This window comes from Mus caroli, unplaced genomic scaffold (assembly GCF_978045245.1).
Source record: "Mus caroli unplaced genomic scaffold, Mus_caroli_1 scaffold_4, whole genome shotgun sequence".
Classification (NCBI taxonomy): domain Eukaryota; kingdom Metazoa; phylum Chordata; class Mammalia; order Rodentia; family Muridae; genus Mus; species Mus caroli.
The window spans coordinates 121,501,919-121,526,532 of NW_028227259.1; the positions used below are offsets into that span (position 1 = coordinate 121,501,919).

The 24,614-nt window shown below is 48.5% G+C and overlaps 1 protein-coding gene and 1 pseudogene across 1 annotated transcript in view; one reads left to right on the forward strand and one right to left on the reverse strand.

Moving 5' to 3' along the window:
* Vsig10 (V-set and immunoglobulin domain containing 10) overlaps positions 1-24,614 on the forward strand; it is a 35,238-nt gene that overhangs the window by 5,553 nt on the left and 5,071 nt on the right. The window contains exons 3-8 of the mRNA XM_021163884.3: positions 154-435; positions 8,956-9,255; positions 12,346-12,600; positions 18,826-19,113; positions 22,848-22,958; positions 24,312-24,327. Of these exons, the coding sequence (XP_021019543.1) occupies positions 154-435; positions 8,956-9,255; positions 12,346-12,600; positions 18,826-19,113; positions 22,848-22,958; positions 24,312-24,327 (1,252 nt within the window). The remainder of the gene's footprint in view (positions 1-153; positions 436-8,955; positions 9,256-12,345; positions 12,601-18,825; positions 19,114-22,847; positions 22,959-24,311; positions 24,328-24,614) is intronic.
* On the reverse strand, positions 23,320-24,292 carry LOC110295370 (large ribosomal subunit protein uL15 pseudogene; annotated as a pseudogene).

Genomic DNA, 24,614 nt, shown 5'->3' on the forward strand with positions numbered 1-24,614 from the left:
GCTACTCTGGGCTGCTTGAGACTCTGATGCACGCACGCACACACGCACGCACACACATGACATTGCTATTAGAAAGTAAAGTCTTACTGTTCTCAAAGGGTTGTTGCCCATCAACCAAAAAAATGAGTTGACAGCCCGACCTTCCCTTTCCAGACTTAGAGGCTGTGGCTATCGGCGAAGTCCACGACAACGTTACTCTACACTGTGGCAGCGTGTCGGGATCCAGGGGCCTGGTGACCTGGTACAGGAATGACTCTGAGCCCGCCTTCCTGGTCTCCTCCAATTCCAGCCTCCCTCCAGCTGCGCCCCGTTTCTCTCTAGAGGATGCAGGTGCTCTGCGCATTGAAGCACTGAGACTGGAGGATGACGGCAACTACACCTGCCAGGAGGTTCTGAACGAGACCCACTGGTTCCCTGTGCAGCTTCGGGTGGCCAGTAAGTGGGACTGGTGGGAAAGGGCTTGGGGAGGTGGCGGCGAGAGCCTGTGGAAGAGGTCACTGTCAGGAGTGTGGGCTTTAGTGACAGATGATTTCGGTCTGGGCAAGTTGGAGGCCAGCCTGGGCTACACAGACCCTGTCTCAAAAAAAAAAAAAAAAAAAGAAAGAAAAAAAGAAAAAAGGTGTCTTCAACACGTATACACACACATGCTCGAACACCTGCCGACAAACACACAAGTGTCCCTGAAATCAAACATCTTGTGCTCCCTACATACATCCGATGCATTCTGAACTGTGGGAAGTCCTTCTCTGGGAAATGTGGGCCTGTGGTTGGTGCAGTTTCTCCGTGAAAATCCGAGGCAGGTACCTCTGCTCATCTGCAGCAGAGTCCCCGGGGGATCTTGCCTCCTAGACCTTCCTGAGCTACAGAGGTCGCCCCCCCACCCCCACCCCCGCTTGCCCCCTACTTGCTTCTCAGTCACCATTAAGGAAAACCATGTCTCTGAGGGAGACTTGGCCTCATTTTGCTCATGGAGTGTGAGAGGGTGTTATAAGTTGATGGTACCACGTTCCTGGGGGCGTCGGGGTGGGGTGGGGTGCTGGTGCTGCCTGTTGTCATTAGTAGGTCCTCAGGGCTACACACCTGGCTCTGGTCTCGGCCACATTGGCTGTTGTTTTCTCAGCATTTGGTTTTATCATCTGGGTCACGGTGGATTCCATGCGCTGATAAGGGAAACTGGTACAGCGGACTGGTGACTGGATTCCCGTGGGAAAAATGCATCTCAAGGTCCCACCAGCCATGGTGCATCCTGGTCTTTTCCTGCCCCCTTCCTCTCTGGTTTATCGGTCCCTCCCTTTTTTAAGAAGTGGAAGATCATGGTAGAAATAGAGAGGGTTTGTATGTAGATCAGACTGGCCTTGTATTCACAGATAATGCCTGCCTCTCTCTCCTGGGTGCTGGGATTAAAGGCACAGGCTTCCCAGCCAGCCAACCCATTCTTTTATGAGACAAGGTGCCTCCCACGCTGGCTGTAGTTTAGTAGTAGGGTGTTCACTTAGCCAGAGCAAGACCATGTGACTTTTGATCTTTCATCCAAAAGCAGAAGAAAGAAGGAAACAGAAGAGAAATGAACATAGTTTGGGGTGATATCCCGGCGCTCTAGAGGGAGAGGTGGGACAGCCATGAGTTCAAGGTTACCCTTGGCTACTTAGCAAATTTGAGGCCAGCCTGTGCTACTTGAGACACCCATTGCAGAAATCCATAAAGCAAAGCACAATGACAACCAAGTCCTTCACAGCAATCCTCCTGCCTCCCCAGGACTTGGGTCACAGGCATGAATGAGTCCTCTTTCCCAGTTTCCGCGTGGGTGTCCGATAGGACTTTGTCTTTATCTTTTCATGTAAATGGTAGATAACTCGGTCACGTGGTCGCAGTTTATGAATGCTCTAACGTGGCCTTGGGAACTAGGGAGGGAAAAAAAAATCCCCTTTTCAGGCTATATAGGTTCTTATCTGTGAGTGACCTTGGTCATCCAAGACTCGTGCCACAGAGGCCTGTGTCCAGCTGTGTCTACCAGGATGGGTGGCGTGAAGTTCTGGGTTCATCCCCAGAACCACGGCAGAGCCAGAGCTAAGTGTAGTGGTGCACACCTGTTCTCCCAACACCCAGGAATTGGAGGGTAGGATTAGATTCCTTACCTAGGGAAGTCATGGCTAGCCTGGGCTACATATGAGACACTTTTTTGTTTGTTTGTTTTTCGACAGGGTTTCTCTGTGTAGCTCTGGCTGTTCTGGACTCACTCTGTAGAACAGGCTGGCCTCGAACTCAGAGATCCGCCTACCTCTGTCTCCCAAGTGCTGGGATTAAAGTCGTGCACCACCACTGCCCAGCCCCTACCCTTTTTTTTTTAGATTTAATTTTTCAAAAGATTATCTTTAAGTGCATTGATGTTTTGCCTGCATGTATATTTATGCCAGGGTCCCAGATCCTTTTGAGATGGAGTTATAGACAGTTGTGAGCTGCCATGCAGGTGCTGGGAATTGAAGCCTGGTCTTCCCCAGCCTTGTGATACCCTCATGCACCCCACACTCTGTGTGTGTGTGTGTGTGTGTGTGTGTGTGTGTGTGTGTGTGTGAGACAGAGAGAGAGAGAGAGAGAGGGGGGGGGGTGTTTCTCTGTGTATCCCTGGCTATCTTGGAACTCACTCTATAAACTAGGCTGGCCTCGAACTCAGAGACCTGCCTTCCTGTGCCTCCCAAGTGCTGGGATTAGAGGCATGTACCACCTCCACCCAGCCAGAGCATGTCTTTAAAAAAAATAAAAAAATAGGGCTGGAGAGATGGCTCAGTGGTTAGGAGCACCGATTGCTCTTCCAGAGGTCCTGAGTTCAGTTCCCAACAACCACATGGTGGCTCACAACCATCTGTAATGGGATCCAATGCCTTTTTCTGGTGTGTCTGAAGACAGCAACAGTCTACTCATATATACATAAAATATATAGAATAAATCTTTAAAAAATAAAAAATAACGGGACTGGAAAGATGAATTGGCATCAGGAGCACCCGGCTGCTCTTTGTAGAGGGCTCAGGTTTGGTCCCCAGCCCCTCCCTCCATGGTGACTCACAACCATCTATAATTGCAGCTCCAGGTGACCAGATAATGAATGGACTTGGCATGCTCGTGGTACACATACATACATGTGGGAAAACACCATATACGTAAAGTAAAAGCAAGCAAACATTAAAATAAAGGCAAGATAGAGTAGGGCCATGGTTGCCTTAGAATTTCGTGAAGTCTGTTCCTAAGCGTCTAAATATCCTCTGGCCCAGATTCTAGGTTTGGTATGGGGTGGACCAACTTGCCCATGGTAAGGTTGGAGAGCCCGTGAAGGTGGCTCTGGTGTTAACTAGTCCTGCAGCCTTGATGTTTTGATTTTTTTTGAGACAGGATTTCTCTGTGTAGCCCTGGCTGTCCTGGAACTCACTCTGTAGACCAGGCTGGCCTCGAACTCACAAATCTGCCTGCCTCTGCCTCCCAAGTGTTGGGATTAAAGGTGTACGCTACCACCACCCGGCAGCCTTGATGATTCTTGCAGAGTCTCTTCTTAGTGCTTCCTGCATGTCTCTTATATGTTTGGGAGCTAAGTCGTCGAGCCAAATGAGGATTCTAAAAACCAGCCCAGAGAAAAACCCAGTCAGACCTCAAGACACCTGGGCAAAGCTCAGCATGGGTATAGTTTTCTCAGGCAGTTGCTATGGTTACACCAGTCTGGATTGCTAAGAGAGCAATGCTGAAGCAGGCTTGTATCTGCTGAAGCCCCTTGGCCATCAGCTGGGGCTAGGGTTCAGGCATGCTCCTGTGTGCCTAGCATCCCATGTAGCTGTCTTCTGTGAACCTCTGGCAATGGGTGTTTCAGGGAAGATCCATGCTCCTCTGTTAACTGAGCCTGGCTCATTGGCGAGTGTCAACATAGCTTCATGGTACAAGTTCCTGGAGAGAAGGGGGCCCTGGTTCAACCCAAAGCCTCAAAGCAGAACAGAAGGCTCAGGTTTCAGCACACAGGTTCTCAGCTGGTGGAAATGTTTGCATTCTGCAATCTGAACTCCTTTGGACCTGAGCCTTTCAGATGGGGGCGTGCTCTGTCTGAGGCACCTCCTGGGTGGAGTGAAAACCCCCAGAGAGTCAAGAAGACAGGCTCCATATAACAGAGACCCCACCCAGGGCTTCAGATAATCCATGACCTTGGAGCAATGAACCCTTCAGAAGGTTCATTGGGGTCTCAATTTGATATTTTTTTTTAGAATTTTTTTTTAAAGATTTATTTATTTATTAAATGTAAGTACACTGTAGCTGTCTTCAGACACTCCAGAAGAGGGAGTCAGATCTTGTTACGGATGGTTGTGAGCCACCATGTGGTTGCTGGGATTTGAACTAAGGACCTTTGGAAGAGCAGTCGGGTGCTCTTACCTGCTGAGCCATCTCACCAGCCCTAGAATTTTTTTAAAATGGTATTTTAACCTGCTTTGGTGGTGTGCAACTTTAATCACAGCACTTGGAAAGCAGAGACAGGAGGAAGAGGGCTGAGTCTGGAGCCAGCCTGGTCTGTGTAGTGAGTTCTGCGGCAGCCAGGACTACACAAGGGTTGGGGGTGGACCACCGTCCAGCCACACCAAATAAGACTCTGTGTCAAAACACACAAGATTGATTTTTATTTATGTGTATGCGTGTGTGCCACAAATGCACGGATGTCTCTGGAAACTGGAGAGGGCATCAGGTTCGTGGAGCTGGACTTACAGGCATTTGTGAGCCTTTTGGCATGGGTGCTGGGAACAGAACCCAGGTCCTGTGCAAGAGCCGCAAGCACCTTTAACTCCCAGCTGTGTCCCCAGCTCCGACTTTTTATTTTAAAACATTTTTACATGTTTTTGTTTTTTAATTTAATGTGTGTGTGCGTATGGTGCCCGTGGGGAGGTCAGAGGACAGCTTGTGGGAGACATTGCCCTCCTTCCACCCCGTGGGTATCAAACTTAGGTCATCAGGCTTGGTGGCAAGCACCTTTCCCTGCTGAGCCCTCTTGTCTACCTTCTAAAATTTTATTTATATATTATTATGCTGGGGAGAGTAAGTACTTGCCTGTCAGAGGCCAGAAGACAGCTCTCGGGAATTCTTTTTCAATTTCTTCAAGGTGGGCAGGGTTTCTCATTTGTCCGGGTGCACTGTGCAGCACAGGCTAGCCCTTTGGTTCCCAGGGGTTCTCTTGTTTCTGCCTCCCATCTGACTACTTACTGTCTGACTGTTGGGAGACTCACCCTGCCACATCCAGCTGTTACTCGAATTCTGAGAACTGGACTTCGGTTTTTTTATAACTACTTTTTAAAAAGATTTATTTATTTATTATATGTAAGTACACTGTAGCTGTCTTCAGTCACATCAGAAGAGGGTGTCAGATGTCATTACCGGTGGTTGTGAGCCACCATGTGGTTGCTGGGATTTGAACTCAGGACCTTCAGAAGAGCAGTCAGTGCTCTTAACCTCTGAGCCATCTCTTCAGCCCTGGACTTCTGGTTTTGAGGTCTGCATGGCTGGTGTCTTTACCTGCTAAGCCATCTCCCGTCCTGGTTTTTTTTTTTTCTTTATAATCCTCCTGCCTACCTCCTTTCCGACACTTCTCAGCAGCAAACTCTGCTTCTTAGCTGCCTTCACACCATCCAGGTCAGGCCATCAGGACCTGGGAGACCCGAGTCACATTACCTTGGCCAGCTCAGGCGTCAGCTGCCAGTACTCCAAATGAACCCTGTGTAGCTGGCAGGATGCCAATAGAAGGCACACCCTAGGACCTGTTGAGCCGCATACCTAAATGACTAGCCAACTGAATGGGGGGGGGGCAATTTGGGCACCTCCTAGGCCACCACCTAAGTCTTCCCAAAACCCCTAGGGGCGTTTCGAAGTATAGTTCCCAAAGATCCATCTGACAAAGATGTCCTGGCCTGGTAGAAGCACAGCTGTAATCCCAGCACTTGGGAGATTGAAGCTGGAGTAGTTCAACTTTGAGACTAGCCTGGGCTATTTAGGCCTAGGGAGACAAGGTATTTTAATTGAAGGGCTGCATAGGAAAATCTTTGCATCCCACAAATCACTTTTTTCCCCCCACTGACCTATTTCTGGACTAAACTTCACAGCGGTAGATGAATTCCTTTCCTGAAGCTTCGACCTTCCTGGGCTGTTTCTAAAAGAGAGCTTCTCTGAGGCAAGGGGGCCCGGGAGAGCATCCTAAAGTGGGCAGCATCGGGAGTGCCCGTTAGTGTAGTTTCATTGACAAAGTCAGGATGTAGATAACTTTCTTTTCTTCCACTTCCTTTTTTAAATACTTTTTGTTTTGTTTTGTTCGGTTTTTTTTGAGCAGGGTCTTGCTATGTAGTCCTGGTTGGCCTACAACTCTGTATGTATGCTAAACTGGTCTTGGTGTGACAGAGATCCACCTGCTTTTCAAGTGCTGGGATGAAAGGTTCTCTCTCCCTCTTTTCATGCTTCTCTTCCTCTTCCTCTGCCTATTCCTCTTCCTCTGCCTCTTCTTCCTCTGCCTCTTCCTCCTCCTCTTCCTCCCCTTCCTCTTCTCCCTCTTCCTCCCCTTCCTCCTCTCCCTCTTCCTCTTCCTCTTCTTCCCCTTCCTCCTCCCCCTTTCCTCTTCTTCCCTTCCTCCTCTCCCTCCTTCTTTCCTTCCTCTCCTCTCCCTCCTCATCCTTTCTTCTCCTGTTCCTCCTCCTTTTCCCCCTCCTCCTCCCCCTTTTCTTCTTCTTCCCTTCCTCCTCTTCCTCCTCCTTTCCTTCCTCTCCTCTCCCTCCTCATCCTTTCTTCTTCCCCTCCTCCTCTCCCTCTTCCTCTTCTTTCTCCCCCTGTAACTCTACCTCCTCCTCTTCCCCTCCTCTCCCTCCTCATCCTCTTTTTCCCCCCTCTCCAGCCTTTCCCCTCCCACCTCCTCTCCCCCCTCTTCCTCATCCTCTTCTTCCACCACCTCTTCTTTCTTTCTTTCTTTCTTTCTTTCTTTCTTTCTTTCTTTCTTTCTTTCTTTCTTTCTTTCTTTCTTCTTCCTTCCTTCCTTCCTTCCTTCCTTCCTTTCTTTCTTTCTTTCTTTCTTTCTTTCTTTCTTTCTTTCTTTCTTTCTTTCTTTCTTCTCCTCTCTCTCCTTTTCTCCTCCCATTTCTCCTCTCCCCCTCCCTCCTCCCTCTTCCTGTCCCCTCTGGTTTGGGGTGCTTGTCTCTGAACCCAGCTCCTTGTGCCCACTAAGCACATGCCACACCTCTGAGATGCTTCTCCACCAGAGTTTCTTTTACCAAAAGGAACTTAGATCTTGGATGCACTGGATAATACCACGCAGGGCATTTTGGGGGTCAAAAAAGTTCAGGGCTCGGTGAGGTGTAGCTCATTGGTAGGGTGCTTTCTACACAACATGCGTGAGGCCCTCTGTTTCATTCCCATCCCTGAGAAACACTAAAAGAAGTTCAGAAGCAGAGGTGAACTAGGATGGGGTCCAACCTTTTGTAGAGAGCTTCTGGCACACCAGGTACCATTCAGAGTGTCCCATCATCTAAACTCACTTGGCACCTGGAGGGCTCAGTGGCCCTTTGGGAGGAGACTTGTCATCACTCCCATTTCACAGAGGGAGAAACTGAGGCTAAACAAGGATAAGTAGGTCACCCTTAGCCACACAGCTGGAGTTCAAAGTCAGGCCTGGAGTGATCATTTTTCTGTCTCTCAGCGTGGTGTGCCGGGGGAGGAGGGAGTTGTGGGCAGGTTGCAAGGCCAGCCTCAGATTCACAGATAGTCCAGGACAACTCCCAGGAGCTCAGCAGGTCCAGGGAGTAGAAAGACAGGAACCACATGAGGGAAAGGGCCCCAGGCCAGCACACTTGGAAAGGCCTAAGCTTTCAGTGGGGTCTGGTCTGCCCTGTGAGAGTTCCAGGATCTCTAAGGAAAGTGGACATTCCATAGGCACATTGTCCAGCGGGCTGAGGCCCAGTGAGCCATGATAACAGGTTTGGGGCATGGTAGATAGGGGTTCTGATAGCATCTAGCTTTAGGTCCTTCTGGGGCCTCCATAGGAGATCAGGGGGCTCAGGCTCAGGCCCAGAGTGTTACTTCTTTTCCTATGCCTACATGCTTTTTTCTCGGAAGTGCAGTGTGTGCATGTGTGTTTGTGTGCTTGTGTGTTCGTGTGTGTGCATGTGTGTGCGAGTGTGCATGTGCATTCTCACCTGTGGAGGCTGAAAAAGGGTGTCAGATCCCTGGAGGTGGAGTGAAGCCGTGTTGTGAGCCGCTGTGTGGATGCCTGAGGTGGGACCTGGGTCATCTGCAAGAGCAGCCAGTGCTCATAACCGCTGAGCCATGACACTAGCCTCTTGGCAAGGCTTGTGTGTGTGTGTGTGTGTGTACATATGTATATAGAAAGCATTTATTTTTTTACTTATTTTATGTGTATAGGTGTTCTGTGTGGAGGTCAGAAAAGGGCATCAGATCCTCTGGAATTACAGTTACAGTTGTGAGCTACCATGTGTGGGCTGGGAATCCAACACAGGTCTTTTGGAAGCGCAGCCAGTGTTCTTTTTTTTTCTTTTTTTTTAAAGGTTTATTTATTTATTATATGTAAGTACACTGTAGCTGTCTTCAGACACTCCAGAAGAGGCCATCAGATCTCATTACGGGTGGTTGTGAGCCACCATGTGGTTGCTGGGATTTGAACTCAGGACCTCTGGGAGAGCAGTCAGTGCTCTTACCCACTGAGCCATCTCTCCAGCCTGGAAAGGGATTTTTTTTTTTTTAAGGAAATACTCACCTATCTTCAGCCAATTCCATTTAACTGTCCAAGATCAAGTGAGCAGAGATCCTTGGAACCTTGCATAGCCTTGGCACAGAGGGAGTGACCATAGACTGTTCTTGTTGTCTGGTTCCCTTAGTGCTGTGGTGGCGCTCGAACCCTACCACGTCCATTCTTCCCCATCCTCCCTCCCCTGTCATTCCCAGGTGGCCCTGCCTACGTGGAAGTTAACATCTCAGCCACTGGCACCCTCCCCAACGGCACACTATACGCAGCCAGGGGCTCCCAGGTGGACTTCAATTGCTGCAGCGCCGCGCAGCCTCCGCCCGAGGTGGAGTGGTGGATCCAGACCCAGGGCATCCCGGAGTTCCTTGGAAAGAACCTGTCGGCCAACAGCTTCACGCTGATGCTCATGTCCCAAAACCTCCAAGGCAACTACACCTGCTCAGCCACCAACGTGCTCAGCGGGAGACAGCGAAAGGTGACCACCGAGCTCCTGGTCTACTGTGCGTAAGCAGCACGCCCCTCCTTGAACCGCGTTTGTGCATCTGTGCATCTTCCTGTCTTCCTTTGAGCTTAACACTGCTTTCTTCTGCCTCGCACGGTTGCCTCTACTCTGTGGTCCCGCAGTGCGTTTTAGTGCCCTGTTGCTTTTCAGGGCTGTATAATATTCTATTGCATGCCCATGCCCAGATCCTAACATGCTTCATTGCCTTCTTCAATATATGTGCACATATGTGGACTGTCAGGCGAGGGTTATCCTTTCTAGAGCATGTTTTATCTGGAACGTAGCAGAGCTCTCTAAGCTGTAGAAGGAGATGAATACAGAACTTCTATACATTTAATAATTTTATTTATATAATTTATAAAATTATAAATAAATTTGTAGTTTATTTAATGATTTTTTTATTCATTTATAATTTTATATGTATAAATACATTTATTTTTAACTTTGGGAAAGTATTAACCTTTCAGTTTGTTCTTTTTTTTCTTTTTTTGTATTAACCTTTCAAGGTATACAAAAGGTGGTCATGGTGGCTCACCGCTGTAGTTCTATCTCTTGGAAAGCTGAGGCAGGAGGACCATCATGAGTCTTAGGCCAGTTTTTGCTATGACTGTCACCAAAAAAAAAAAAAAAGAAAAAGAAAAAAAAAGAACTGAGGTGGGGTAGTGTGGGTGTGTGAAGGCAGCTATTGGTAAAGTGTTTGCCCCACAGAGTTCAGTCCCTAGCACCCATGTTAAAAACAGGACATGACAACCTGTATCTGTACCCCTAAGCTGAGGAGGCAAAGGCAGAGGATCACTGGGGCTCACTGGCCAGCCAGCCTAGCTGACTGGACGAGTTCCAGGCCAGTGAGGTCCTGTCTCAGATAATGAGGTGGAAGATCCCTGAGGAACAGCATCCAAGGTTGACCCCGGCCTCCACATGCACCTGCATACACATGTGCACGCTCACGCACACACATGCACATGGACATGCAGGTACACGTGCACACACTTGCACACATGCACACACATGCACGCGTGCACACACAGAGGTACAACTTTTTAGTGTTTAGTACCTTGGTGATGGTGTTTAATCATTTGTACTATTTTGGGTACACTAATCAATGGCCGGACACAATCAACTTAAGGAAAGGAAAGGTCTCTTTGACCTCACAGTTGTAAGGGTTCCCATCGGTTGGCCTTATTGCTTTGGGCCGGTGGCAAAGGGACCCATTCCCTTCACAGTTGGGTGCAAGAGAGAGACGGAAGAGGAAGTGGCTTGGGTCCCACAATTCCCTTTGATGACCCAAAACCCCTCACTAAGGTCCCATCTCTTATGGTTTCTACCACCTAACAGCAGTTCCAGACTGGGGATGTCAGAACCCAGAGCTAATTGCAGAGGAGTGCTTCATCCATGGGGTAGCCACTCGGCACTGTGCTCGACAGCTCCAACAGCCCTGAGCCCTGGGTTTGCCCATTCTGGAAGTTTCTTTCCCCTTTGTCATATTTATTTATTTGTAAAGATTTATTTATTTAATATATGTAAGTACACTGTAGCTGTCTTCAAATATCCCCGAAGAGGGCATCAGATCTTATTACAGATGGTTGTAAGCCACCATGTGGTTTCTGGGATTTGAACTCAGGATCTTCAGAAGAGCAGTCAGTGCTCTTAACCTCTGAGCCATCTCCCCAGCCCCTATTTTTTGTGTGCATTGATAAGGGCACATGTGTGCCATGTAGAAGTTTGTAGGGATCAAACTCAGATGGTCAGGCTTAGCCATAAGCACCTTTGCCTGCTGAGCCATCTCACCAGCCCCTCTGTCTACTGACTCTTCTGTTTTTTCTTTTTTATAGCTTGCCTGCCTCTATATAATTGCACTGTGTGCATGCCTGCTGCCCAGAAGGGCCAGAAGAGGGCCCTAGATCCCCTGAAACTAGAATTACTGATGGTTGTCAGCTACCATGTGGGTGCTGGGAATCGAACCCTGGTCCTCTGCAAGAGCAGCCAGTGTCCTTAACCACCTAGCCATTTCTCCATCTCACTGTGTTCTTACCTCAGATGCCTTTTGGTCCTAGTTAATTCTTTGTAGTTGTTGCTTTGTCTTTTTGAGACAGGGTCTCTCTGTGCAGCTCTGGCTGTGCGGTGGAACTCTTTCTGTAAACCAGGCTGGCCTCAAACTCAGAGATCCACTTGCCTCTGCCTTCTGGGAGCTGGGATTAAAGTTGTGTGCCGCCACCACCAGTCTCAGGATTTTTAAAAAACTAACTTTGCAAGTGTATGATGAACAAGTGGGTGGAAGTCAGAGGCTAACTTGTGGGAGTTGGTTCTCTGCTTTCAGTGTGGGCTGCAGGCATTAGAGTTGGGTGGTAAGCCTCTCATGGAGAATATTGTTAACTCACTGAGCCATCTGACACTCTCTGGTGTGTCCTCTTCTTCCTCCTCCTCCTCCTCCTCTTCAACTGTGTCTCTGTGTCCCAGGCTAACCTTGAACTCGATAAGCAGCCAAAGATAGCCAGGAGCTCCTAATCCTCCTGCCTCTGCCTCCTCAATATTAGTATTATAGACGAATATAAATATTAGTATTACCACCACAACCATTTTATGGGGTGCTGGGGACTGACATGGCATTCTGCGTGTTAGGCAAGCCATGTACTATTTGAGCTACACCCCCCAGCCTGATAGGGACTTTCTGAAGGTAGATTAGGTGGCCTTAATGGCTCTCTGAGACCCTGGTTCTGTAGCACACACACAGAGAGACACACACACAGATACACAGGCAGACGGACACACAGATATACAGGCAGACAGATACACAGATATACAAGCAGACATACATATACAGACATAGACACAGACAGACACATATACAGACACACACACAGACAGACAGACACAGATATAGACACAAGCATATACAGACAGACACAGACATACAGACATAGACATACAGAAACATCCCACACACATATAGAAAGACACACAGCACAGACACACTCAGACAGACAGAAACATCCCCACCACACACACACACACACACACACACACACACACACCCTGCTGGCTGACTCATAGTCTGAGATGAACCACGTTCTCCTCCACTCTTTTGCAGGGCCCCCTCCATCAGCTCCTCAGTGCTCAGTGGAGGTGTCTTCAGAATCGACTACCCTGGAACTCGCCTGTAACTGGGACGGGGGCTACCCTGACCCGACCTTCTTGTGGACCGAGGAACCTGGAGGAACGATCATGGGGAACTCAAAGCTGCAAACACTGAGCCCGGCGCAGCTGTCGGAGGGCAAGAAGTTCAAATGCGTTGGAAACCACATACTGGGACCTGAGTCTGGAGCCAGCTGTGTGGTACAGATCTGTGAGTCTGGCTTGCTTTGTCCAGGGGTTGGGGTTCACCTGCCTGCCTTTCTTCTCAAAGAACCGTTTGATTGTAGTCCTGGGAGAGAAAGTCGATATTGGAGTACCCAGAATTCCTCTCGCTTCTCCTTGTGCTTGATGGCTATTGTCTTCCATGTTTAAAGATGCCCACCTCAAGGTCTTTATCTCAGCAGACACCGGCTGTGTGCCTGTGCCCTCCATTTCAGTCACTCAGCCTGGCATGCTGACCAGAACAGATAGGACGCCTCCGCGTGTCCTCTTTATTATGTAACAGAGGATCCCTTTCCCCCCGAAACTTGGTAGCTTAAACATTGTTTGCCTGAGGTTTTTCTGGTAGGGTGCGATTGTGTGTCTCTTTGAAAGAATGTAAAGTGTTGGGGGGTGGGATCTCAGCCAGAAGACTTATAAGTTGGGGTGCTGAAATCATGAAAGAGCTAGGCAGTGGTGCACGCCTTTAATCTCAGCACTTGGGAGACAGAGGAAGGTGGATTTCTGGGTTTGAAGCCAGCCTGGTCCACAGAGTGAGTTCCAGGACAGCCAGGGCAACACGGTCTTGAAAAACAAAACAAAACAAAAAAAAAAAAATGAAATCATGAAAGATACTCTTCCTAGGTGCTCGTGCACATGACTGGCGAGCTGTCTCCTTCCCACATGGTACAGCCCTCCTGTGGACCCATGCTCCCAGCATGGTGATCTACTTTCCTGAGAGTCAGTGATGCAAGAGGGGCGTGAGCCAGGCAGAAGAAGTATCCCTTTGTAGGACTGAGCCTCTGGAGTCACTTGGTCTGCCTTCTTGGTTTTGTGCCGGAGATGAGACCCTAGATATCACAGGACATATAGTCCTGTCTCACACAATAAATAGTTGGATGTCCCCCTGCTGCTGACATCCCAGAGCCCAAGATCCTGTCTCTTGAGAGAGAGAAAAGAAATTAGGGCTGATGGCAGAACATTACTTGTTCACCCTCAGCAAGGCCACAAACTCTATGCCTGGCTCCCACTTGTACCCCCACAAAGTGTGTGTGTGTGTGGGGGGGGGGCAGCTTACTAGATTGCTAGGTTGGTTCTGAGTTCCTAGGCTCAAGTGACCCTTTAGCCTCAGTCTCCAAAATAATAGGACTACAGACAAAGAACCACCGTGGTCCACTGCAGCCATCTCAAAGTGGCCTGCAGGTCAGTTTGTTGAAGAATTCCTGAAGGGCCACCCTGGTTGCCCATCATATGAAGGCCCTCAAATCCGTGTTCACTTGAGGATCTCCACAGGCCCCATGTCTTCGGGAGCCTTTCTTCCTATCCTTGCCTGCTACTTCTGCTCAGATAATCTCTTGAATGGATATGTGCCATGCTGCTCAAGTGTGTGTGACAGTTTGTGTTATGTGGCTGTTGGACCTGTGTGTCTGTGTACCACATGAGTGCCCAGTACCTTTGGAGGCCAGAAGAGGGCCTTGGATCCCCTGGAAGAAGAGTTAGAGATGTTGTAAGTTGCCATGTGGGTGCTGGGAACGGTACCCATGTCCTATGCAAGAATATAAATGCCCTTGTTTTGGTTAGGGTTTCTATGACTGTGGTGAGACACCATGACCAAAGTCAAAGAGTTTATTTGCCTTATACTTCCACATGACAATTGATCATGGAAGGAATTCAGGACATTGAATTCTCGAAGGGAGGAACCTCGAGGCAGGAGTTAATGCAGAAACCATGGAGGGGTGCTGCTTACTGACTTGCTCTCCATGGCTTGCTCAGCCTTCTTTCTCATAGAACCCAAGACCACTAGCCTAGGGATGGCTCCACCCACAATGGGCGGGGCCCTCTGCCCCATCAATCACTAAGAAAATGCTCTGCAGACATGTATAGCATGCCACCTGTACTGGCTGGTTTTGTGTGTCAACTTGACCCAGACTGGAGTTATCACAGAGAAAGGAGCTTCAGTTGGGGGAAGTGCCTCCATGAGATCCAGCTGTAAGGCATTTTCTCAATTAGTGATCAAGGGGGGAGGGCCCCTTGAGGGTGGAACCATCTCTGGGCTGGTAAGTCTTGGATCCTATAAGAGAGCAGGCTCGGGGCTGGAGAAGTGGCTCAGCTTAGGCTAAGAGCACTGACTGTTCTTCCAAAGGTCCTGAGTTCAAGTCCCAGCAACCACATGGTGGCTTACAACCATCTGTAACGAGATCTGATGCCCTCTTCTGGTGTGTCTGAAGATAGCTACAGTGTACTTACATATAATAAATAAATAAATCTTAAAAAAAAAGAGAGAGAGAGAGCAGGCTGAGCAAGCCAGGGGAAGGAAGTCATCAGTAAGGAGCATCCCTCCATGGCTTCTGCATCAGCTCCTGCTTCCTGACCTGGGTGAGCTCCAGTCCTGACTTCCTTTGGTGATGAACAGCAATGTGGAAAGGGTAAGCCGAATAAACCCTTTCCTCCCCAACTTGCTTCTTGGTCAGGATGTTTGTGCTGGAATAGAAACCCTGACTCAGACTCCACACCACCTTACAGAGGCTCCTCCCACCTTTCCTGTGACTCCAGCTTGGGTCAAAGTTCATGTAGAATTAGCCAGCAGAACTCTTTTTTTTTTTTTTTTTTTTTTTCAAACACATGATCCTTTCTTCTGCCTGAAACTTTTATTTAGTATAAAACCGTTAAAACCCCACTTAAAAGCTGGACATGGCAATAATAAAAATCACAGTATAGTTAAGAACACTGGTAAAACCTCCCTCCCCACCTGTCCTGGCACAAAAAGATCTGGAACTTGGCATCATGGTCAAGCCGGCTTCTCCACAGGCAAGGCTGTTCCAAGGTTAACATTATGGCAAAGGACATCTGAACAATGGGTTCTGGACAGGCGTCCTCTTAAATGAAGTACCTCCAGTTCCACCACACAGGACTTTGCAGGCCTCTGGCCCAGGCTCTGGCTCGATGTCGTTTGATCCGGAGATTGCAAGCTAGGGACACAATCACAAACATTGCAAACATCGCAAAAATTTTCAATCCATAAATGTACATGACTGTGTCATTTAAACCCTCATCAACTTCAATACAAATGTAGTGATGCAAAATTTCCTTCATTAGTTCAAGATTCGAATCATGCTGACCATACAATCCTTTGTAGACCCACGATTCCAGGTGCACTTTCATAAATACCAGAGTGTCCATGAAAGATGAAAGTTGAGTGTAGATCTCAAATAAGGACCCATAACATTTGAAGTTGAGACATCACCACCCTTCCCTGCAAAAGATCTTCAGATTGATACCACGTTCTTCTAAATGCTGCCTTCTGTCTGCTTTCCTGTCTCTCCCAGCAGAACTCTTAACTGTTCTCAGCCATCTCTTCAGCCCCGTGGGTGATGACGAGTGAGCGTGCCCTGCTTGTCAGGTCTAGTCACGAGTGTGACCTCCATTTGGGGGCTAGGGAAAAGTCCTGGGGCCGGGGGGGGGCACATTTAAGGAAAAAGCAGCCATTTCTGAAACTCCGGTTTGAGTCCCAAAATATCAGCATAGCTATGAGGATTGCCACTGGCTTCAGGACCCAGAAGGAGATCCAGGTTTCCCACAGACAGGGAGGGAAGGATATCCTTGAGGAAGGATATCTTCCCTGAGAGTCCCAAGCACCTTCAGACTTAGGCAGTTCTCTTCTGTTGATCTGACCTTTTCACCCAACTCGGAGGCTCTACATACCGTTTTGCTCCACTTCCCTTCTCCTTTCCTCGTCTCTCTTCCTCCTCTCTTCCTAGGATGCCAGGTCTGACACCCTAGCTTCTCCTTTGGGACCACAGTTGAGAGAGTGGTTCCATTTTACCAGGCCGGATCCCAGAGAGTCACAGTGTGGAAAACCATTCCGGGTGACTTCCTAGCCCTGCGGTTCTCAACCTGTGGGTCTCCACCCTTCTGTGGGTCACATATCTGGAATATCAGGCATCCTGTTTTACATTATAATTATAATGAAAATAATTTTACGGTTGGGGGTCACCACAACGTGAGGAAGGGTAATAAAGGGTCCACTCATTAAGAAGGTTGAGACCCACTGTCCTAGCCCATCCCGGAAGAGAATGCCTCAGAGAGAGAGGTTCTCGGGCTGAGGACAGATGGATCACTTCCGGGCCTTCGGTGCCTCTCTCATCTGACTCAAGTCAGACGACTCCATAGTGTTCTGTGGCTTTCCTTGGGAAGACAAACACAAGCATCTCTTCACCCCAGCTAGGGCCCTGGTGTCGGACCAAAGATAGATCCAAAGATAAGCTTGGTCATCCACTGAGCTTACTGGGGCTTCTAGCAGGAAGATGAGGGGTCGCTCACGGGAGCACAGCTCGGGTGACCCAAGTCGAGAGACTGTGACGCTGTAACTGCCTGAGCTGACCTTCCCTGCTCCCTCAAGCTAGGAGGGCTCAGCAGAAATAGCCTCGAGGCAGGAGACCACAGCACTGCTTTGTAAATCATCCCAGGCAGCTCTGTAGTAGATGGGACTAGTGCTCCACTGTAGAAGGCTGGGTCTTGGTCCCTAGAGCCTGTGTACTTTATTCTGCATTATCAGCTGGTCCCAGTGTCATCCTGTATGTCCTTATAAGAGGGGAGTGGGAGGTCAGAATCAGTGGGTAATGGGATCACTGAAAGAAGATATTAAAGGGATGAGAGGCGGGGCGTGGAACCAAGGGTCTGGAGAAGATGTCGGCATGATGGCACACGTTTGTAATCCCGCCATTTGTGAGGCAGAGACAGGTAGGTAGTATCTGTGAGTTCCAGGCTAGCTTGCCCTACATGGTTAAATTTCAGGCTAGCCTGGGCTACATAGTGAGACCCTGTCTCAAACAAAACCAAGATGGAGAAAAGGAGGGGCTAGAGAGATGGCTCAGCAGTGAAGGAACTTTTCAAGTTCAATGAAGAACCAAGGTTCCAGTTTCCAGGCGGTTTACAAAGCTAGTCCCAGAGGGCTCTCATGCATCCGACCTGCGAGGGCACCCGCACCCGGGCACATACCCACCCGGACCCCTGTGTGCCCCATATACATGTAATAATAAAAATATATACACAAAAAAGAAGGAAATCTGAGTGTGGAGGCAAGGAGGCTCAGGAGTTCAAGGCCAGCCTCGACTATGTAGCAAGTTCAAAGGGCAGCCTAAGCTGCACGAAACCTGCCTCAAAAAAAGAAAAAACAAAACAAAACAAAAAACCCAAAACCGAAGGAACCACCTGTAAGGCATGGTCTTCCTGGAGCATGCAAAAGAAGCCAGTTTTATTAGCACCCTGACTTATCAGCCCCATAAAGTCATAGAACTTATGTCATAGGACTGTCCTGTTCACAGTCCTAGAACGTGCCTTTAAGCCATTGGTCCTTCTTGGCCTGTGTGTCAGTGTTTGACATGGTCGGCCTACTTGTATTCTTTTTTTTTTAAAGATTTATTTATTTATTATATGTACGTACACTGTAGCTGTCCTCAGATATTCTAGAAGAGGGCATCTGATTTCGTTACGGATGGTTGCGAGCCACCATGTGGTTGCTGGGATTTGAACTCAGGACCTTTGGAAGAGCAGTCGGCGCTCTTAACCACTGAGCCATCTCGCCAGCCCTTGTATTCTTGTCTGTCTGTCTGTGTGTGTGTATTTGTATGTCCACATGTCACAGTGGTCAGAAGATAATTTTTCTGTTGTAACTTCTCTTTTCCTGCCATGTGTGTCTCGGGGATCCAGCTCAGGACCTCGGGCGTGGCCACAAGCCCCTTTACTCACTAAACCCTCTCACTGACCCATACACTTTGACATAGATGTGTAACGCGCTGAGTGACAGGGCCTGGTGCTTGAGTCTCAGGGTCCCCGATCATCAGCCTATTTGGTTTTCACCCAGGAGTGTAACAGTGTTCGGTGGAAAGCCTCCCATCCCGGGTGTCTTCTTAGTCCTAGGAAAAGTGAGACAGGCAGTCACTCTGTGTCCTAACTGAGAAACTCACTTGGCTTTCCTTGTGCTTCAGTTTCCTTCTCTGCAAAATGGGAATAATGTCAAGGTACCTTTGAGAGTGAGTTGGGCTCATTTGCATATAGTTCCTTGTGCACAGTAAGTACTTGATAGGCATTAAGCTATGTTCCGGAGGACCAACACCTGTAGGGATTACGAGCATTGGGTTTTTTGGTTTGGTTTGGTTTGGTTTTGTTGGGAAAGGGTGGACCCCAGCTTGACTCTTCCTGAAACATTTGTCTCGGTCTCCCCACCTCCGACCACCAGCGAGCCCCTTACTGCCGTCTCAGCCCATGAGAACTTGCTTCATGGGGGGCAACGTGACGCTCACCTGCGAAGTGTCAGGAGCCAACCCACCTGCAAGGATCCAGTGGCTGAGGAACCTCACGCAGCCCGCCATCCAGCCCAGCAGCCACTACATCATCACCCAGCAGGGCCAAAGCTCCTCTCTCACCATCCACAACTGCTCACAGGACCTGGATGAAGGCTTTTATTATTGCCGGGCCGAGAACCTCGTGGGGGTGAGGGCAGCAAACATCTGGTTGAGTGTGAAAGGTAGGTACTCAGGGTGGCCCCAAAGGTTAAGAGCCTTTAGAGCACCTGGCATCATTGAGGGGGGTGGCTTCGGGGCCTCTCTTCATGGGCCATGGTCAACTGAAGATGGTATATCACTTGCCTGTGGTTTGAGAGAGTGCCTGAGAACATTAGTGTCTAATCTTGGGAGCGCTGATATATGCCTAGGACATAAAAAAATTACACCTTGGGGCTAGAGAGATGGCTCAGCGGTTAAGAGCACTGACTGCTCTCCCAGAGGTCCTGAGTTCAAATCCTGGCACCACATGGTGACTCTCAACCATCTGTAATGGGATCTGATACCCTCTTCTGGTGTGTCTGAAAATAGCTACAGTATGAGTGTGTGTGTGTGTATATATAAACACACATATATATACACACACATATATATACATATATCCACATATAGATACATATATACATATATAATTAAAAAGGCTTTTAAAAAATTATACCTTCTAGTTATCAAAGGATATGTACTAGAACATGCATATGTACATGTATGCATATATGTGGTCACACATATGTGTAGTAAAATTAGTGAATTATAACAGGAAAGTTCTCTGCTGTCCCACTTACATTGAATATGGAACTCCCTATGGTCAGGGGAAATTCTAGAAATTTTTATATCTTGACAGTTTTTAAGACATAAAAACCTGCCGGGCAGTGGTGGCACACGCCTTTAATCCCAGCACTTGGGAGGCAGAGGCAGAGGCAGGTGGATTTCTGAGTTCCAGGCCAGCCTGGTCTACAAAGTGAGTTCCAGGACAGCTAGGGCTACGCAGAGAAACCCTGTCTTGGGAAAAAAAAAAAAAAAAGACATAAAAACCCTGGATTCCCTCTCTCTCAACTCATAAACTGGGCATGGTTGCACTGGCTTCCAGACCTAGCACTCGGGAGGTGTGGAGGTCAGCTCTGCTACATAGAGGGTTTGTAAAGGTGACAGACGCCTGTAATTCCAAGCCACTCCGGATGCCAACTATAAACTCAGTGTCCGTTCACTCTGAAGACACTCTGTGGCCTGCAGTGTGAAACACCCCCAAGTTTAGTTCTCTCTACTTATCTGTTAAGGTCGTCTCAGCTAAATAGAGAGTTTAAGGCTCGTGTAGGCTAGGAACTGGAGGGACAGAGGGAGGGACGGGAGAGAGAAGGAGGGAGGGAACAAACAAACAAGGAAGGGACAGTTCTTTTACACCAGAGCTGCTGCTTCAACATTTCTCATTTTCCCAGGGCCTCAAGTGTGAAAATGCATAAATCAGGTGCACAAATTAAACATTTACTGATGATAAATCATAAAGCAGTCTTTTTTCTTTTGGAAAACATTTTTGGGATCTACATGCACTCTGACCGTTCTTTAAATATGAAAGCAAATCGGCCTCCTAATGAGACAGACACATGCTTGCTTTTACACAGAGAATTCAATTTCGGGCTGGCGAGATGGCCCTGTGGGTAGTAGCTAGGTCTGACCACCTGAGTTGGATCTCCGGGACCCACATGGTGGATTGAGAGATCCGGCTGCCTCCCGGTGTCCTCTGACCTCCACGCGCATGCTATGACATGCACGCACAAACACGTGAGAGCTCACACACAACCACATGCAATGGAGAGAATTAAATTGGACGAGTATTTTCCACTGCAGTGCACAGTCTTCAATGTCGTGCAGAGTTGACTGATACTTTTTATTTTATTTAATTTTTATTTATTTATTTAGTAGTCAGCATTGTTAGAGTACTTGGAATTACAGGTGTCTGCCACCATGCCTGGCTTTCTTCTGTTTCTTCTGACGGTTTAACATTCTCCCACCATGGTTAAGGATTTAATTCAGACTTGGTTTGTGTGGGTAGTGTGAGCGGTTAGATCAAGTTTCTTTTCTTCCTTTTGCCCCTCCCTCGTTGCCTAGGTTTGAGCCAGCTCCTTCTGTCCCCTGTTTCCTTTGTTCATTCTTAGGACTAGATCAAGGTCCTCTTCTGTCTGTTTTCCATTTGAGACAGGGTCTTGATATGTGTAGCCTTGGCCAGGCTGGAACTTCCTCTGTAGGCCAGGCCTTGAATGTGTGATCCTTCAACCTCAGGCCTATGTCACCATGCAACATACCACACTTTTGTTTGGTTGGTTTTTGTTTTGTTTTTTTGTTGTTTCGAGACAGGGTTTCTCTGCATAGCTCTGGCTGTCCTGGAACTTACTTTGTAGACCAGGATGGCCTGGAACTCAGAAATCCACCTGCCTCTGCCTCCCAAGTGCTGGGATTAAAAGCGTGTGCCACCACTGCCTGGCTCACACTTTTGTCTATGTGTAGGCAGTACCAAAATTTTCTGTCCTGGCCAGGCAGTGGTGGTTGCATATCTTTGATCCTTGCCCTCGAGGCAGAGGTGGGAGGATCTCTGAGTTCAGGCTAGCCTTGTCTGTAGAGCAAGTTTCAGGATAGCCAGAGCTACATGGAAAATAAATAGCTCTGTCCTATGCTGGTTTGTATACCAGGAGTTGTCTGTGGGGATCCATGGGGCTCTGGCCTGGCCTGAGCAGCCAGAGTGTTGTGGCTCTCAAGGAGAAGCCAGAGCAAGATGGGCTGTGGGACCTCTTCCAAGGCCTCTGCTGTCCCAGAGTCTGTGGCAGGCAGCAAGATGCAACTGGCAGCTAGGGGCCAAGGTCAGGGCCACCGAGCAGGAAGTGGCTGCAGTCAGGCTTAGATACCCGGATGGTTGAGCCAGTCGAGGTCGAGGTAGAGCTTCAAAAGTCTTGGGTGGTAAAACTCTTCCCTGGAATGATACAGCTCTACAAGACAGGCACCCCGAGTCCCTCTTTGGTGAAATAACTTGTGCACTTTATTCCTTTGTGGGTAGGATCTTATAAATATTTTGGGGATAGTTAGGGTCTAAAGGCAGATGCTTTCTGTTGACTCAGGCTGCGATGTTAAGGATGCCTCATCTGTATGAGGAAGGACTTCAGGTGTTGTCCCCTTGTGACAGTCACAGTCCTCTCAGCGGGATGTCGTGGTCACGCGTTCCAGGTCAGGAATAGATTTAAACACCTACTGTTTTCAATTATGAGAATTGCTAGGTGCCTTATTAGGATTTTACTGCTGTGAACAGACACTGTGACCAAGGCAACTCTTATAAGGATAACATTTAATTGGGGCTGGCTTACAGGCTCAGAGGTTCAGTCCATTATCATCAAGGCAGGATTATGGCAGCATCTAAGCAGGCATGGTGCAGGCAGAGCTAAGAGTTCTACATTTTCATCTGAAGGATGCTAGCAGAATACTGGCTTCCAGGCAGTTAGGACTAGGGCATTAAAGCCCATGCCCACAGTGACACACCTACTCCAACAAGGCCACACCTTCAAATAGTGCTACTCCCTAGGCCAAGCATTCAAACCATCACACTGGGGTTCCTCAATCTGCTCAACTCTACCTGGTTTTCGTCCACTGCCCTGCAGTTCTGGTCCATTGATCACCGTGTTCACTGTGGTACTAACTCCCACTCTGACTGGGGCCTTGGAAAGGACCTAGGGTCTGGTCCACAGAATGCCCTACCTCTGCATTGTCCTTTGATGTTATATGCTTGGTCTGACTCGGTAAATTCTATCTACCTGAGTTTGATTTTTGGAGAGGTTCTGTGGACATGAAACCAAGATGAGACAAGAGGTGGATTTGGGCAAAAGAGGGGAGAGGTTTTGGACGATCAATCGAAAAGGTTTGTGGCGTGATCTCTTCACAGAACCGCTGAACATTGGGGGCATCGTGGGCACTGTGGTGAGCCTCCTCCTGCTGGGACTGGCTGTTGTTTCAGGCCTCATGCTGTATTACAGCCCTGCTTTCTGGTGGAAGGGTAAGATCCCATGCTTAAGAAAAGAAAAAGCTGTGGGCGGGGCTGGAGAGTTGACCAAGCAGTGAAGAGCATTGGCTACTCTGGCAGAGAATCAGCGTTTGATTCCTGGCACCCACATGGCGGCTCTCAATGGTCTGTAACTTAAGTTCTAGGCCATCCCAGACTCTCTTTTGGTATCCTTGAACACGGGTCGTGCATGTTGTGTAGACAGACAGACATCCCTGCAGGCAAAACTCCTGAACGCTTTAAAATGAATAAATAAAACTTTAAAAAGCTGTGGGTGGGAAGAAAACTCTTAAGTGCCCCATCTTCTCCCCGCCCCCCATGGAAAACGTTAGCATTTAATTAACCTCCGTGGCTTTTAAGCCACCAGAACACAGGCACCTCCAACACCTTTAATCTTCTCTTCAGCTCTTCTGCTGAAGAATTTGGCCTTCATGATAACAGGTTGCTTAGGGAGCTTTCCCTTGCCCAGAACTTTGTAGTAGTGGATTGAACAACATCAATGATGAGAGCAGCTCCAGTCTTGTTTTTTGCTGCATTGACCCACGTCTGCTCGCTGACAAACGTCCACAGTTTATCCAGGTTAACTGTTGGGCAGAAACTCTGGTTCCTCTTCAGGTGGTAATGCCGCATACCAACTTTCCCAAAGTAACCTGGGTGATATTTGTCAAAGCTGATCCTGTGGTGATGCCTGCCTCCAGCATTCCCGAGGCCGCCTGGGGGCTTGCGGTGCTTACTGATGCGCCCGTGGCCGTGGCTCAGGTGGCCCCGGTGTTTCTGGGTCTTCCTCAGTCTGGATGGCATGGCGGTGGCAGAAAGGGAAAAGCGTGCCCCATCTTATAAAGCTGTGTTGCACACTGTGCTTGATAACGGGGTACTTAAGGAAGCCCCTGAGCACTTAGGATGTTTCTTAGATGGTTGTGCTTTGTCAGTGTTAATTTTTCTTTTTAATATCTAGCAATACCTTTATTGTTGGCTCTGTATGTGTATGTGTTGTGTGCACGGGAGCGTGTGGTTGTGTGTGCCTGTGTGTGTCCATGCAGAGACCGGAGCCTGACTTGGATGTCTTCCTTTCTGACTGCTGTACTGGCTTGAGACAGGGTCTCTGTGTACTGGATGCTCACCCCTTTGGCTAGGCTGGCTGGCTAGCAAGCTCCAAGGCTCCATGGGTCGCACACCCTTAATGATAGGGTCCCAGGTACATACAGTAATGTCTGGCTTCTTAGACATTTGACTTTGATCTCGGCCTCAGGCTATTGAGTTATCTCCTCCTCCTCCGTTGGATTGAAAACTCTTGAAATGGAACCAGTGTGTCTGGTGCTTACCCCTCTCTTCTTTTCTCTCTTTCAGGAGGGAGCACATTCAGGTAAGTGTTTGGGGGATTCCAATCCAAAGCCTCTTCTCCATCACTCCTTGTCATTGCTGTTTTTATTCGTTTATAAAAATGATAACACTAGCCGGGCGTGGTGGCGCACGCCTTTAATCCTGGCACTTGGGAGGCAGAGGCAGGTGGATTTCTGAGTTCGAGGCCAGCCTGGTCTACAAAGTGAGTTCCAGGACAGCCAGGGCTATACAGAGAAACCCTGTCTCCAAAAAAACAAGTGGAATTTGTATATTTTTTATTTCCCCAAGGTGATCCTGGGCAGTAGAATT